The sequence below is a fragment of the Amblyraja radiata genome, chromosome 4, assembly GCF_010909765.2.
Source record: "Amblyraja radiata isolate CabotCenter1 chromosome 4, sAmbRad1.1.pri, whole genome shotgun sequence".
Taxonomy (NCBI): domain Eukaryota; kingdom Metazoa; phylum Chordata; class Chondrichthyes; order Rajiformes; family Rajidae; genus Amblyraja; species Amblyraja radiata.
This window is the reverse complement of record NC_045959.1, coordinates 3,214,825-3,232,667: the sequence shown is the minus strand read 5'-3', so window position 1 is coordinate 3,232,667 and position 17,843 is coordinate 3,214,825. Positions and strand designations below refer to the sequence as shown.

At 47.4% G+C, this 17,843-nt stretch overlaps 1 protein-coding gene across 1 annotated transcript in view; it reads left to right on the top strand.

Moving 5' to 3' along the window:
- Positions 1-17,843, top strand: part of c4h18orf63 (chromosome 4 C18orf63 homolog) — a 76,144-nt gene that overhangs the window by 32,500 nt on the left and 25,801 nt on the right. Inside the window, exon 8 of the mRNA XM_033018869.1 lies at positions 4,587-4,672. Within this exon, the coding sequence (XP_032874760.1) occupies positions 4,587-4,672 (86 nt within the window). The remainder of the gene's footprint in view (positions 1-4,586; positions 4,673-17,843) is intronic.

Here is a 17,843-nt window from a genome sequence, read left to right as displayed (position 1 = left end):
AATTTTTATTTCCATTGAAATCAATTTGCCAGGGTTAATTATGTAGTAAATTTAAAGTTTATCCAATTATATTAATTAATTTCTATTCCTCAAACTGTGAGAAAGTAAATTCATTTCTATTTGTAAGAAATTCAAAAAGTGGATAATTATCTGAATACGTATGGCTCCTTTCCCTTTTTATTACTGAACTATGCATGCCCTACTAATTTCCATGTAACTTGACTTTTCTGTATGTCCATTTGCTTGCATATTTTGGTTGATGCTTTAGAATTGAGCCTCCCTATTCTTTTTGTTGTGCTCCTTGTCATTTTGCACTTTCTAAATCCTTGTTATTTTGTTTCTTATAATAGACAATAGGTGCAGGAGTAGGCCATTCGGCCCTTTGAGCCAGCACCCCCCCATTTAATGTGATCATGGCTGATCATCCCCAATCAGTACCCCGTTCCTGCCTTCTCCCCATTTCCCCTAACTCCGCTATCTTTAAGAGCCCCATCTAGCTCTCTCTTGAACGTATCCAGAGAACCGGCCTCCACCGCCCTGTGAGACAGAGAATTCCACAGACTCACAACTCTCTGTGAGACAAAGTGTTTCCTTGTATCCGTTCTAAATGGCTTACCCCTTATTCTTAAACTGTGGCCCCTGGTTCTGGACTCCCCCAACATCGGGAACATGTTTCCCTCATCTAGCGTGTCCAAACCCTTAATAATCTTATATGTTTCAATAAGATTCCCTTTCATCCTTCTAAACTCCAGAGTGTAAAAGCCAAGCCGCTCCATTCTCTCAGCATATGACAGTCCTGCCATCCAGGTAATTAACCTTGTAAACCTACGCTGCACTCCCTCAATAGCAAGAATGTCCTTCTTCAAATTAGGGGACCAAAACTGCACACAATACTCCAGGTGTGGTCTCACTAGGGCCCTATACAACTGCAGAAGGACCTCTTTGCACCTACTGTATACTCAACTCCATATAAAGACCAACATGCCATTTGCTTTCTTCACTGCCTGCTGTTCCTGCATGCTCACTTTCATTGGCTGATGAACAAGAACCCCCAGATCCTGTGGTACTTCCACTTTTCCCAACTTGACACCATATTTCTTCCCCCATACAACCAATGTCCACCCAAATCATAATCCAAAACTTTCATTTTACTTTGATTTCCATACTCTTCTATCACCTCTGATTTTGGGGACCGCAAGTTGTTTTCATGTAAATGAGATCCCATTGTAGGCCTGTAGGTCATAGAAACATAGAAAAATAAGTGCAGGAGCCAGCACCACCATTCAATATGATCATGGCTGATGATCAGTACCCCGTTCCTGCTTTTTCCCCATATTCCGTGATTCCTTTCGCCCTAAGAGCTAAATCTAACTCTTGAAAGCATCCAGTGAATTGGCCTCCACTGCCTTCTGTGGCAGGGAATTCCACAGATTCACAACTCTCTGGGTGAAAAAGATTTTCCTCATCTCAGTCCTAAATGGCCTACCCCTTTTTTTCTAAACGGCGAGCCCTGGTTCTGGCCTCCCCCAACATGGGGAACATTTTTCCCGTATCTAACCTGTCCAATCTTTTAAGAATGTTGTTATGTTTCTATAAGATCCCCTCACCCTTCTAAATTCCAGGGTGAATACAAACCCAGACGACCGACCCATTCTTTCATCATACCTCAATTCCGCCATCCTGGGAATTAACCTGTTGAACCTATGCTGCGCTCCCGCAAGAGCAATAATATCCTTCCTCAAATTAGGAGACCAAAACTGCACACAATACTCCAGGTGCGGACTCACCGGGGCCCTGTACAACCTCCTTGCTCCTAAACTCAAACCCTCTCACAGTGAAGGCCAACATGCCATTAGCTTTCTTCACTGCCTTCTGTACCTGCATGCTTACTTTCAGTGACTGATGTACAAGCACACCCAGATCTCATTGCACCTCTCCTTCTTCTAATCTGATACCATTCAGATAATAATCTGCCTTCCTGTTCTTGCCACCAAAGTGGATAACCTCACATTTATCCACATTATACTGTATCTGCCATGCATCTGCCTGCTAACGCAACCTATCCAAGTCACCCTGCAGCCACATAGCATCCTCCTCGCAGCTCACACTGCCACACAGCTTTGTGTCATCCACAATCTTGGAGATGTTACATTTAATTCCATCGTCTAAATCGTTAATATATATTGTAAATAACTGGGGTGCAAGCACCCAGCTTTGCGGAACCCCACTAGTCACTGCACGCCATTCTGAAAAGGACCCATTAATTCCTACTCTTTGCTTCAATAGACAATAGGTGCAGGAGTAGGCCATTTGGCCCTGCGAGCCAGCATCGCCATTCAATTTGATCATGGCTGATCATCCCCAATCAGTACCCCGTTCCTGCCTTCTCCCCATATCCCCTGACTCCACTATCCCCTGACTCTGCTGTCTGCCAACCAGTTCTCTATCCATCTCAATACCCTACTGCCAATACCATGTGCTCTAATTTTGCACACAAATCTCTTGTGTGGGACCTTGTCAAAGGCTTTTTGAAAGTTCAGATACACCACATCCACTGCCCACCCTTATCCATTATACTTGTTACATCCTCAAAAAATTCCAGAGGATTAGTCGAGCATGATTTCCCCTTCATAAATCCATGCTGACTTTTACCAATCAAGAGCGATCAAGTGATCCGCGTTCTATCTCCATTAGTATCCTCAAAGAACTCAAGGTGTCTTTCTTGTATTCATCTTCTGTGGGCAAAATTTCAAGTAAAACTCAAATTACCTGGTCAATTTTTGAAACAAATTGAAGTGACATGCAAAGGAAATGTGGCAGCAAGTGAGTGATGTTTATTCTTTTAAGAAATGTTAACTCATGCAGCTCTGTTGTTTCCATCTGCTGCATTCCCTCATTTAGTTCCATTCTTCACTTTCCTTCCCGATCAGATTCCTGAACCTGCAACCTTTTGTTCACTACTTAACACCTCCCAGCCTCCTCTCTTCCATCCTGACTAATATGCCAATCAACCCAGGCACTTGTATCCACCTAGCGCTTGCTAGCTCTTGCCCCATCCCTCTGTCTGCTACTTTATACTGGCTGCTCCCCCTCTACTCTTTCAGTCTAGATGAAGAGTCTTGAATTGAAACATTGACGGTCCATTTCCTTCCTGAAAGCTGCCTGACCTGCCGAGTTCCCCCAGCTTCTCGCCCATTTTACTACAGATTTTAACTCTACCGTCTTTTATGCGTTCATGTTCAATCCGAGGATGTGTCTACTTACACAAATGAGCAAGTTAGTGCAGGGTAACTGTTGGACCTCTTTTCAACGAAGAATCAAAGAGCAATTACATCCTCCTGATGACATTAAATGCAGGTTACTTCCATTGGAACACTGTTACTGAAATCTGTCCAGGGACCCCTTCAGTCCTTTCATGTTAGGCAGCGGTTCACTTTCATCTCTTCCAACCTCATTTACAGGGTGGTCTATGCATCCCCTCTCTCTCCATCCCTCCCCTACCCAAGTCGTTGTACTAGCTTCAAAGTCGTCTTGTTGAGTCTCACTGTAACTCGTTTTCACGTAGCCCACAGCTAACAATCGCCCGTTTCCTTTACTATCAACTTATCTTTCATTCATTTGTTCTTTATCTCTCTATATCACCATCTGCTTCTCTCATTTCCCTTTCCCTTGACTCACTGAAGAAGGGTCTCGACCCGAAACGACACCTATTCCTTTTCTCCAGAGATGCTATGTGACCCGCTGAGTTACACCAGCTTTTTGTGACTATCCATTGTTATATTATGTAAATAGTTGTTGCCGTGAATTCCACTGAAGATGAGGAGTTATCCCAGATCTGGATCTATTCATATTTGGGTGATACACAACTTGAATCAGTTTAGATCTAAAAATTGAGGGGCATCTTCCAGATAATAGACAGTCGTAACCTTAATTCATTTTTAAAGAATGTGTAATGTTTTAATTATATTTGTACTGAAGATTAATTCCAGGTAAATGTTTTCAATTTCCTGTTGTTACCTTTTCAAAGAACTTCATTGTAAAAGACTTATACGATCAATCACAACGCAAAATTATGTAGTGAATGAAATCTTTCAAAATGGTAAGCACAGCTTCACAGTGGCACAGCAGTAAAGCTGCTGACATGACACAATGGCAGCACAGTGGTAGAGCTGCTGCCTCACAGTGCCAGAGACCTGGGTTCGATCCTGATTACAGATGCTGTCTGTAACTGTGTAGGTGGTTTCCTCCCACATTCCAAAGGCGTGCTGATTTCTCAGTTAATTGGCTTCTGTAAATTGCCCCTAGTATATAGGAAGGGAAAGTGGGATAACATAGAAATTGTCTTTCGGTGATCGATGGTTGGCATGGACTCGGTGGGCTGGGGTCTGTCCACACTGTATCTCTAAACAAAAGCTAATCTTGGGTGCCTTGAAAATACTGGTTGGTGATTTTCATAAATTGTTCCATAAATTATATTAATCAATAAGGTAGAATCTATACAAGCAATATCACTCCTTTAAAATAAGTTTATTTAATTTTAAAGAAAATTAATGACTGGATTACTAATTAGTATTTTTAATTTGCAGTATGGTTATAATCTCCCAGAGATTAAAAGTGACAGTGCTCTGTACTACACTGTATACTTCAAATTGATTGGAGAGAAACTGTTTACGTATCCTTCATGTAGAAAGTTTATATTGCAACTGTATACTGTTTTATGCCATAAACCATACACATATTTTTATTAATTTAAAAAGTATTAAAAAAACTCTAGGAAGAAAATAATCAAGAAAAATTGGTTTTAATGGTTTTCTAAGATGCTCTTGATTTTGGGGATTTCCCCAAATGGCCTTCTTACTTCAAGATATTTTGTTGAGGCTAGCTTGTTTATTTGAGAACAAATTAATCTGCACAGTTGTTTCAGGCATTATCTGCATTTAATGGCAAAGTCAGGTAAACAGGCCCCTCGTCCCAACTTACCTATGCCAACCAGGATGCACCATCCGAGCTAGTCGCATTTGCCCATGTTTGGCCCATATCCCTCTAAATATTGCTTATCCATGTACCTGTCCAAGTGTCTTTTAAATGCTGTTATAGTACCTGCCTCAGCTACCTCATCTGGCAGCTCGTTCCATGTAGCTACCATGCTCTAAGTGAAAAAAGTTGCTCCTCAGGTTCCTATTAAATCTTGCCCATGTCACCTTTAACCCATGTATTCTGATTTTTGATTCCAATCCCCTGGATAAAATACTATGTATTGTCTCTATTAATTCTCCTCGTGATTATATGCCTCTGTGAGATCATCCCCCAGCCTTCTGCACCAAAAGGGATAAAATCCTAACCTGCGCATCCTCACCTTATGCTCAGTCCTGGCAACATCCTCAAATTTTCTCTGCACTCTTTCTAGCTTAATGACATCCTTCCTATAGAAGGGGGACCAAAACTGAACACAAATGTGGCCTCACCAACATTTTGTACATCTAATACATTGTGCCAAGTTCTATACTCAATAACTGATGAAGGCCAATGAACCAAAAGCCTTCTTGATCACAACATCTATCTGTGAAACAACTTACAGTGAATTATGGACCTGTTCTTCAGGAACTCTCTGCTCTGCAACATTTCCAGGGCCCTACCATTCACTGCTCTGGTTTGATTTCTGAAAATGCAACTTATCTTCATTTTACTTCGGAGTCACGTGAGTGACTACGTGAAGAACCCGCTCAGTGCGCAGGCGCGGCATTACGCCAGCAGTGCAACAGCGGCTGCCACGGGAGTTAGGCTGTCCCGTTACAGGATGAACCGGACCGTCAGGTGAGTACCCTGAGGTCGGGTTTTCTTTTACAGGTGAGCCTTTTTCTGCTTGTGTTTTTTACAGGCAGAGAAAAAGGCTCTGGAACAAAACTGTCCCCCGTTTTCCCGTTGGGGAGGGGGGCAGCAACAGGCGGTAGGAGCGTTACCCGGTGTTCCGTAATTCCCCGACACCGTGCCGAGGCCAGCCCGCTAGTACCTGAAGCAGCGGGCTGGACGCATAGCCACTCGAGAGGCATCCGGCAGGTGTTTCCCGATGTCGGACGGGACGTCTCTCCACCCGCACGGGGGGAGAGAGAGCCGCCTGAGCCGCTGGAGCGGCTCACGGAGCAGGTGCCTGCGAGACGCGCTGCTTGAGGGGCGCTCTCGCTACACAAGGCACAAAAGCTCCAGAAGAACCTGTCCCCCGCTCGACTCCAGCGGAGGAGCGTTCCATTGCAGGGGGGGCAGCAACAGGCGGTAGGAACAATTACCGGTCGCCCCGCTATCCCCATCACCGCGCCGAGCCATCCGAACAGGCATCCGGCCGGTGGCGTCCGATTCGTCGGACGGGGACATGTCTCCACCTAAATGGAGGAGAGACAGCCGCCTGAGCTGCATCCAACAGCAATTGGAGCAGCTCCAGCGAGATGCGCAGAAAGAGCGCTCTCGCGGAGGGAGGTCAGGCACCCCCTCCACAGTGCCTCATGCACTGCCCTCTGCTCCCTCATTACTGGAGGCTAGCATTGGTGACCAGGGCTGGGCTGGTCTGGAACAGGGGCAGGCGGACGAATTCGGGAGTATGCCAGGGGTGCAGGAACATGAAGAGCTGTTGGGTGTGGTGGACCGCTTGTAGCAACCCCACGGGCTGGAGCACCGCTGGAACCAAGAATGGCGGCCAGCATCAACCATTACTGGAAAAGGTGCTCGCTGAGGTGCTGAAACAACACAGCACCAGAAAACGGTGAGGCCCTCAAAGTAAAAAGTGTCAACAGCCAAATCTGGGGGCATGTGGGTCACACATCCAGACCCAAGAACTCAACCTACAGCGGATCCTAAGGCTCCTGACGTCAGCCATCACAGCCTTTGCTCGTTCCGTGGAGAGCACGGAGATGGATACCTGCCAGCAGGATGTGCTGGCATTAATGTGTACCACACAATTTGAGATCAACAATCTCCGGAGGGAAACATAAGACCTGCCCTCAATCCCAAATTTGCTGGCTTGTGTAAAGCCCCAGCTGCGGAGACGGACGCGCTGCTATTTGGGAAAGATTTCAATAAAAAACTGAAGGAGATGCAGGAAGCATCAAAAACCTTCGGCCTAATGAGGGCAGGCCCCGGGACGAGCAAACCAAGACCTCCGATACCCAAGCGGCAGCACCCCACGGCATCCACCAGTCGACGTCCGCAATATGGGACTGGTGAACGCTTGGGGTCCGCACATTATCCCCAAAGATCTTTCAGATCAGGGCCCGCAGCGGACCCCCTGGAAAATGCGCCTCCCCCCAACATCGCCAGCACGTCAGAACAAAATCTTCAGGAAAATGAAGAAACAGAATCGCCAATAACCATGGAGGTAGGTGGGTCTGGTCCCTACCAGCATATAGAGAATAAGGGTGCTTTATTAACAGGGGGGAGATTACACTTGTTTAAAGAAGCATGGGGTATGGTCACGAGTGACAAGTATATACTCAACAACATTACAGGATATAAAATACAATTCATGTCAGAAAAAACGCCGCCAGTTCAACAATGGCCCCAAAGGGTATTTCTCCCTCCGTCAAAAAGAAACGTGAGGGACAAGCTGAACTGGTGAGACTTATCACAAAGGGGGTCATCGAAAAGACCAAACATGAACCTTTGGAATTTGTATCGAATATATTCACTTAAACCAAAAAAGATGGTGTCTGTCGCATCATCATTGACTTAACATCACTAAACAAATTTGTTAAGTATATACATTTCAAAATGGAGACATATGTTACTGCCAAACAACTGAATTCCAAAGGACACTTCATGGCAAGCATTTATCTTAAAGATGCTTACTATCTAGTACCCATATACAAGGATCATCGCAGATACCTAAAATTTATCTGGATGGTACAAAGCATTGCCCTATGGGCGAACTTCAGCCCAAGATTATTCACCAAAATATTGAACCCAGCCATAGCAATACTAAGAAAACAAAAACATATTGTCATGGCATATCTGGAGGATATTCTCATAGTAGGGAAAACGATGGAATTGGCTGTGGCAGCAGTATCAGCTACAAAACAGCTCCTCGAAACTCGGGTTCGTCCTACATCCAGATAAATCTATGTTGAAGCCATCCACTATCATGGACTACCTGGGCTTCACAATTAACTCAGTCCATATGACTGTTACCTTGCCAAAGGCAAAAATGGTTGAATTAGCACAATCATGCAACAAATTAATGGTCAACGAGCGACCAACTATTCGACAAGTAGCAAGAGTAATTGGGGAAATGGTAGCAGCATTTCCGGCTACACAATTCGGACCTTTGCACTATCAAAAAATTTACAGAGAGCAAAGGTACGGGCAATAAAACGACATACAGGTCACTATGATCGTGTCATGAACTTACCCACTGAAGCAATATCAGAGCTACAGTGGTGGGCAGAAAACGTTTGGCATAGTTTCAGCCCTATCTTTATCACTAACCCTACTTTAGTTATTCAAACAGATGCCAGTGCTCAAGGCTGGGGAGCGACTAACTCCATATCCAGCACAAGTGGTAGATGGACTAAACTAGAGTCATCATTACTACTTACACTGGGCATTAACTATCTAGAGATGTTGGGCGCCTTTTATGGTTTAAAAGCATATTTATCTAATATGTAGCACTTGCATTTTCGGTTACAAATTGATAAATACTACGGTGATGGCTTATATTAACCATATGGGTGGCATAAAATCATTATCATGCGACAAATTGGTCAACATGATTTGGCAATGGTGTTGAAAGACATATTTGGCTATCAGCTACTTACCTACCAGGTAAGCTAAACACCCATGCCATGAGAAAATTAAACGCCTGGGTTGCAAGTTTGAACAGACCTTACCTGGAATGGGATTGTCCAAACAAACCATCACCACCATGTCGGCATCCCTTCGAACATCCACTAAGAGGCAGTACTTAACCAGCATCAAAAAAGGGAGAAGTACTGCCAGGAAACATGGACAACATACGCAACAGCTACAGCCACCAACATACTGGAGTTCCTGGCCATCTACACCACGATGTAGGGATCAGCTATAGTGCCATCAACACAGCGCAGAGTGCTCTTTCTGCTTATCTCAAACCAGCGGCAGGACAACAGGCGATGGGATCCCATCCACTGGTGGTAAAACTGATGAAGGGCATTTACAATATCAAGCCCTAAGCCCAGGTATACCCATATTTGGGATATCAGTGTGGTCCTGACATATCTCAGGGAATGGCCACCAGCCAGATCCCCCGGCCTCGAGCAAGCTACACTAAAGACGCTCATGTTGATGGCACTTGTATCCGCTCAGAGGGTCCAGTCACTACACCTATTGCGACTGGACAACATGATCACAGCTCCAGACCAGATCTGTCGTTATCCAGCGACTGGTCAAACAGAGCAGACCAGGAACACCTAATCCAGTCGTGGCTTACCCACCAGAACCACGGTTATGTGCCATGACCCACCTACTATCCTATATAGACACAACCAGAATATTCGAGGGAGATGAAAAGCCTTGTGGGTCAGTCACAAAAACCTTATGGTGGGGTACGAGCCAAACCATTGCGAGATGGCTCAAGCAGGTGCTAGAAACTGCTGGGATAAACACTAACATGTACAAATTTTATTCCACCAGGGCAGCATCCATGTCGACGGCTAAAGAATGGACATGCCTATAGACCACATCCTGGCTACAGCAGGATGGTGGGAAGGGAAAAGACCGTTCAGAAATTTTATAATAAGCCGTTGGCAAAACCTGGTTTATTTGCAGTAAAGATTTACGAACTGCAAATATTTAATTTAAGCCCAGGGGAGCAACTTAATTCTTTGTTGTTATTGTTTAAAAAATACCATTGTGTTTTTCTACAAATAGACTCATTGGTTCATTACGATAACACTTCCTCCCTCAAGAACTTTGGCAGTGAGTGAAATGAAACTGTTACACGGTTTGAAATCACAGAGCTTTGAAATCTTCACGTAGTCACTCACGTGACTCCGAAGTAAAATAGTAAGATTAAACGAGAACTTACCAGTTTGAAGTTTGATCTGTATTTTATGAGGAGTTACGATGAGGGATTACGTGGCCTCCGCTCCCACCCTCATTATATGGATCAAACTAATAAATTGATGTCTCCTTATCTTTACTATGTTTACTTCAAAATAACTGTGTCTATCTGTGATTCCACACCGCTGCTTGGAAGTATGCCGCGCCTGCGCACTGAGCGGGTTCTTCACGTAATCCCTCATCGTAACTCCTCATAAAATACAGATCAAACTTCAAACTGGTAAGTTCTCGTTTAATCTTACTATTAAACTCTATCAGCCCACTTGCTCTGCCAATCAAATTCCTGCTGTATTTTTTGATAACCATCATACTGTCTATGATATCACCTGCTTTAGTGTCATCTGCAAACTTACCTATTAAATCTTGTACTCCCTAATCAGCCCGTCTATTCAAATGCTTATATCTTATCCCTCAGAATCCTCTCCAGTAAAGTATCTACCATAGATGTTAGGTTTACTGGTCTATAGTTCCCAGCTTTTTACTTGTAGGTTTCTTAAATAGAGGCACAGCATTGTCGCTCCAGTCATCTGGCACCTCGCCCGTGTCAAATGATGATTCATATATCTCTGCCAGGGGTCTTGCAATTTCTTCAAGCTTCCCATAATGTCTTCGGATATATCTGATTAGGGGCAGGAGATGTATCTACCTTCATACCCCCTATAACATACAGCACCTCCAGGACCGTGATACAGACTGTCCTCAAGATATTAACTGTTCCAAGTTCCCAAGCTGGGGAAAACAGATGAGATATACTCATTGAGAATCTTGATCGTGTCCTGTGGCTCCACACTGTAAGTTATTTGGGCAAATCCTCCAAAATTATGGAAGAAATTGAATAAGCACATGGATATCTTAAAAGACAAATTTGCTGGCTGCAACGGAAAACCCCCCCCCCCCAATACACATCAAGAATCAAACCCGTCTGGCCTGTGGACTTGGACATCACACAACGGTGTGAACAGGAAAGGCTGAGACGGAGATAACGAGATTCTCTTGGATACACAAAGGGAGGAACCAAGCCTCAGCAGACGGTGGTAAACAGGCCAGCACAAGCACAATCACCATCGGGGATGATAACGATCAGGCTGAGGGATCATGACATCAGCAAACCCCTTATCATCGGAAGCCTATTGTTCATGCCAGATCGAAACTGGGAAACATCAAAAGAACCCCTTTTATCCAGAGGACCACCTGGGGGTTTCAAAGGAAGCTCAGGTATAAAAGTCGAAGTCAAGCCAGAACTCTTTCTCTCTTCCTGCTCTTCCTGCTCTGCTGGACAGCTCGTGGGCCTGCATCGACTTCGCTGTGAGTATCCTGGTGACCTGGTGAATTTCCCGAAATAGGAGGTTGAGGGGAGAAAGGTCAAGGGGGAGTATGCTTGCAAGTAACTTGTGTTAAAGTAAGTTTTACGACGTGCCCGATAGTTTTCGTCCATAGTTTTAGTTTAAAGCATAAGTTTAGCCACGCATTGTGTAGTGTTGGTGAGATTCGATTTCTCATTGTTTAATAAAGCCTGTAAATTTTAGACTTGCTTTGAGTCCATCTTGGTTTCTGTTTTCTCTCATCGGCACACTCTGGTCAATTCAACCTTTTATCATATCCCACCATAATTCCGAGGTCTAGAACCTAGGGGAATCCTTTTGTGGAGTAAAGGGAAACGCAAAACCCCTACAGAATGGCGACCATGGCAGGACCTCGGTGGTTTGGGATATGTGATTTGTCAGAGGGGGTGAGAGAACGTAGCAAGATGGAGGAGAGAATCTCCTCTTATCTGTTTAAAAAGATCAATCTCACCAAACAATGGGTGATAGCACTGTTGAGAGCTGAGCAGCCCGCAGAAGCTGCAGCTCAATGGACGGAAAGCAAACTGTATAATAAAGGGCAGGAAAAGGCAGTTTGGCTAGCGTGCCTATCACAGCAGGTAGCCAATATGCAGAGACAGATAGATAGACTGGAAGAGCAACAGAGAGAAGCTAGGGCCAGCGCTGAAGAAAGCGCTAGAGAAGGGGAAGGGCTATCTGAGGAATGCAGTAAAGCCAGGCAGTGTATCTTGCAGGCGAGGGAGTCCCACAGAAATGCCCAGGAATTCCTCCAATGCCAGGTGGTAGAGGCAAAGGAGAGGGAAAGGAACGCCCAGGAACTCCTGGCTCAGAGTACACAGAAGTGCAGGGAGCTGGAGGGAAAGTTCCAGGATATACAAGCAGCATACAGGGTGGCCCGTAGCGAGCTAGGCAATAGTGATCACGGGCCTTGCCAGGCGAGGATAGCGCAGCTGGAGGAGACTCTGTCCAAGACTAGGGGACGGGTTCACCTGGTAGGACCAGGGGGGTCCCCCGGGGGCAGAGGGCTTCCCTCAGCAGATGATTCCCCAGTGGCAAAGGGGAATAGACCGCCTCCTGAGGCGCCGGGGATAGGTCCGGGTCGGCAGGTGGGGTTCGGGTTGTCCGGGGAGGGACAGGCCCAAGGAGGGGCGGGAGAGCACCCTCAGTTAGCGGCTTCCGCGCCATGTGTAGCACACCACGAGGTGGTGGGGTTACCGATCATGGTGGGAGAGCCAGGGGTAAAGGGGCAACAGCCCCGAGTAGGGCAGATGTGCCCGGTACGGCAAAGGAAATATGGTCCCCCGGTAGGGCAGGCAGATAGGGGGCCCATAGAGAGTGATATCATCATTCCCCATGGGGCACATGTGCTGAGGGGGATGGTGGCTCAGGTTCCCAAGTTAACCAGGGCAGGAGACCCGTCATTGCATTTTATGGAGGTGCAGCAGGCAGCCGACATAAACGATTGCGATGAGGTAGAACGGGTAAAGCTGCTACTGATGACCCTAGATTCATACCTATGCAAGGCAGTGACCTCCAGGGAAGGGGGAAGACCTGAAACATGGGTAGCGGCACAGACAGCGGTTCTGGAGGCCATGGGGTTGAATCAGGGTAGTCCTTTCACCAGGGTGGGGGAGACGAAGCAGCAGGTAGCTGAGTCCCCGGACATGTTCGCAGACAGGCTGTGGGCAGTGTATGAGGGAGCGTGTGGGATGCCTTTAGATAGGCAGAATTTAGATGGGAGAACAGCTCACTGGCTGAAGACTCTGGTGGCGAATTGCCTCCCGCGAGTTAGGGCAAAGGCCGAGCACTGGTTCGACCCAGCTGACCCAAACCTTAACGAGGCGGAGGTGATCAGGAAGCTCACCCTTGCGTATCGCAATGGGGTGAGAAGTGAGGAGGAGCCCTTTAAGGGCAAGGTGCACGAAATAGTACCGGCACCCCCCAAAAGGAGGCAGTGGAAACAGGAAGGCAGCCAGACCTCTTCCGAGATGAGGCTGGTGTGCTACGGGTGTGGGAAGCCCGGGCACTACAAGAGGGAGTGCAGAAACCTAAGTAGAGCAGTGGGGGGTAGGACCCCGGTAACAGCCGACCCAGCCCCGGAGGTAACAATAGATTTAAGTGATCTATTGACCTATTTGCAGTCAAAGGCGGGAGGGTCTGGACAGGTAGCCATGGCAACTGGCCAGGGTGCGCCCGTATCCGTACCCCCGGCACCTTTATGACTGCCAGCGAAACAGCCCACATTCCTATGCCCGTTAGAGTGTAGCCCATGTGGGAGACCCTGGGTCAAGATGGAGGTCCAGGATGTGGTCGGGAGTTATCTGCTGGACATTGGTGCTTCCAGTAGCATTGTCCACACGGACAACCCCCGTACATCACCTCTATCTAGTAGGGCGCCCTATAGTCCACGAGGCGAGGGAAATCAGAGGGCGGATTGCTTGGCCAGGGAAGGAGCCAGGAGTGGGAAAGCATGGGATCCCCATGAGGAAGGACAGGTAGCTGCAGCCAGGGAGCAGCCTCGAGAAAAGGAGAGTGCGGGAGTGGTTTTGGCCCCGGACCTGACCATGGTCCAGGCACAAGACCCCATTTTAAAGGCTGCCTCAGCAGCTATTTGCAGGCAGGAGAAGATAGAGGGACCGTATGGGGATAAAGATCAAGAACAGACCCGGGTTGATGTGGAAACCATAGGGGAGCCAGGCGAGTCCACAGGTAGTCAGTCTGAAGTAGCCGGCTGTGTTCCAGGGCAAGGACTGGAAGCAGCGGAGAAGGAGGCTGACTCCAGCCCTCCGCAGGCAGGTACCGTAGACTGCCTAAGAGAGGCAGAACTAGCAGAAGCAGAGGAGATGGAGGTATCACCTCTGGTGTGGGAACCCCCGGTCAGACGTAGGAGTGACAGGGTCCCTAAACCCCCAGTAAGGTGGTCCCCATCCCTAATTAAACCTAAGGCTAGGGCCGGCCACAGGAGGGCCGGGAAGGAGAGTGGCCGAAACAGGGCACTACGGAGTGCGGCTGGAGGGAGCCCAGTCTCCACAGGGAACGTAGGGGTAACTCAAAACCCCGTAGTGCAAAGGGAGGTGAGGGGCAGTCAGGCCCCTCGACAGGAGGAGTTCTGGCCTGCACGGGAGGGCCCACCAGAGGGGTGGCCCCAGCGTGACGGGGACCAGTTATGAGTTGGCCACCCGGAGACGGGTGGCGTTGTATATAGCATTGGTTTGTGTGTAAGTAGATGTAGTGTTTGGTAATTAGAGATAAGGTTTTGTATAGCTACAGGGGAGTACAGGGACAGACAGTACGGGATCGAAGGGATGTGCTGTGGAAAAGTAGACCACTACAGACATATCAAAACCCCAAATGCCATTTTAGGCGGATAGCTTTGTGGAGGCAAGGAGGCGTTTTGCTTTGTTTTCCAGATAAGTAGCCCCGCCGTATGGATGATGGCAACGATGTGCCTCCGGATGTGCGCGGCGCGTCGCGGGGTCACGGAGGAGTCCATCGGATTTGACTGAAGTGCGGTTACCCGCATGGTGCCCCCGCGAGACGGAATTAAAAGACATGTTCCAGAAATTCCACAACCTGGATTTTGGGGACATAGACATAGAAGAGATGTACCGCGGGGGAGGGGATTTCACTTTGGGGTCCGGTAGGCAAAGACGAGGGGTGGTTAATGACGGGTTTACAGCATTTAACACGGGGACATCTATTATTAATAGCATGGACAACGTAGAACTGGCCTTGCAGATCAATCAGTTGAAGGGCCAGTTAAGAAAGGTTCTGGGGGAGGAAAATGCGGTGGTAGGATCGGGACTGCACGAAGAGGTGGCAATGACTCTACATCTAAAAGAAATCATAGCACAATTGGAGACACATGCAAAAACGATAAACGCTTTGATTAAAGAGGACCGGAATGCGTCCGATCAGGCTGCACAGAATGAGGTGTGTGGGCTGTATGGTGCGTGGTTGTTGGGGGAGGGGAGGAGCAACCTGGAAGACCTGAGGCAAGGTCGGGTCCCCTCCTGGATAAGCAACCAGCACCTAGCAGCGCTACACCCTTATAACAGCACTTTGAGTCCTTGTCAGCTTCGTGTGGCCTCCGAGGCCTACCCGGTACCGGTGGATTGCGGAAAATCCAATCACACCATAATGGGAGTGGTCGTACGAATCCCGGTAATGGGAACCTCGGCACGACCAGCTCCTCTGTACCGAGTGGAGAACGTGGGAGTTGTTCGTGGGGGGGTGCATATTCGCTACGGGAAGGTCCCGCCCTATGTCATAGTGAGGGAGCAAGCTGTGACAGGCATTGACCTTTTGGGTTGTCGGAGCCGGGGAGCACAGGTAATCCTGTGTCCCCAGCACATGGGCGCTGAGGCTAGGCCTCAGTGTGGGTTCAGGACTGTTGGGGCACAGCCTATAAACTGCACCATGGAGGCGATGGCGGCAGACCATGTCCCTCCACAGGTGGCGTATATAGGCAGTGGGACGTACTGTGTCACCACAAGTGCCCAGCGGTATCAGCACGGATCACAGCTGTGGTGCCCGATACCGCACAGCAGCTTCTGCTTTAAACCCAGGGCAGAAGTCCATGTGGCACAGCAGCGAATATTACCCATCCCGGAACCTTCTTCGGTTCACCTCTCGGTACGAGAAAATGTAACTGACTTATTTGACTATGTTGCCCATTTTGGGTATGATATTCCCCCAGTGAATGAAAAATTAAAAGAGTTGCTGGTGGCGGTCGAGTTGTCGCACAAACACTTCTTCTCCCTGGAACAAAAGACTCTGGATATCGCCAGGGAGATCGAAGAGATCAAGTCTCCAAGTTGGTGGGACCTGGAGTCCTGGATCATAGTACCAGCATGGGTCCGCATCGTGTCCCATGTTCTGATCATCTGCCAGATGATAATTGTGGTGTATTTGCTATGCATTAATTGCAAATTTAAAAGGCGGAGGAGGATGGCCAAATTACAACGGCTGGTAAATCGAGCCGCCCGACGTCACCATAACGACACCCCATCACTGTAAAATGTCTGTACTCTAGTGCAATAGTTTTTGTACATAAGTTGTAATCCCTGCATTTTCAGGGAATGGTCGTGAGGGTACTGTATGGTTTGTGGGATTGATGTAAAGTAAAATGTGTATAGTGTAAGTTAATGTGCTTCGAGGGCCTAGTTTAGCGATTAAGGGGGCTTTCGGGGTACATAATTTCACCTTCTCACCAGGAGTGTTTACAGCTCTTGAGGCTGGAGGATTGCCCACTAACTTTGTCAATCGACACGGTCCGTGCGAGCCTGGACGTGTCGTAGGGGCATGTAAGTTATTTGGGCAAATCCTCCAAAATTATGGAAGAAATTGAATAAGCACATGGATATCTTAAAAGACAAATTTGCTGGCTGCAACGGAAAACCCCCCCCCCAATACACATCAAGAATCAAACCCGTCTGGCCTGTGGACTTGGACATCACACAACGGTGTGAACAGGAAAGGCTGAGACGGAGATAACGAGATTCTCTTGGATACACAAAGGGAGGAACCAAGCCTCAGCAGACGGTGGTAAACAGGCCAGCACAAGCACAATCACCATCGGGGATGATAACGATCAGGCTGAGGGATCATGACATCAGCAAACCCCTTATCATCGGAAGCCTATTGTTCATGCCAGATCGAAACTGGGAAACATCAAAAGAACCCCTTTTATCCAGAGGACCACCTGGGGGTTTCAAAGGAAGCTCAGGTATAAAAGTCGAAGTCAAGCCAGAACTCTTTCTCTCTTCCTGCTCTTCCTGCTCTGCTGGACAGCTCGTGGGCCTGCATCGACTTCGCTGTGAGTATCCTGGTGACCTGGTGAATTTCCCGAAATAGGAGGTTGAGGGGAGAAAGGTCAAGGGGGAGTATGCTTGCAAGTAACTTGTGTTAAAGTAAGTTTTACGACGTGCCCGATAGTTTTCGTCCATAGTTTTAGTTTAAAGCATAAGTTTAGCCACGCATTGTGTAGTGTTGGTGAGATTCGATTTCTCATTGTTTAATAAAGCCTGTAAATTTTAGACTTGCTTTGAGTCCATCTTGGTTTCTGTTTTCTCTCATCGGCACACTCTGGTCAATTCAACCTTTTATCATATCCCACCATAATTCCGAGGTCTAGAACCTAGGGGAATCCTTTTGTGGAGTAAAGGGAAACGCAAAACCCCTACAACACATAGATGACTACTTTAGTTTCTGAGGGCCTTCTCTCTCTATTTACCCTCTTTCCCTCAGGGCCCTCATAAAATGTATTTGGATTCTCCTTAATTTTATCTGCAGAATGTTATCTCCTGCCCCCTCTTTGCCCTCCAGATTACCTTCTTAAGTAAGCTTCTCAGTGCCCTAAACTACTCCAGACATACACACAGGATCCCAGCTGCCCAGCTCCATCCAAGACCGCAGGAAATTGCAGCGAATTCTGGA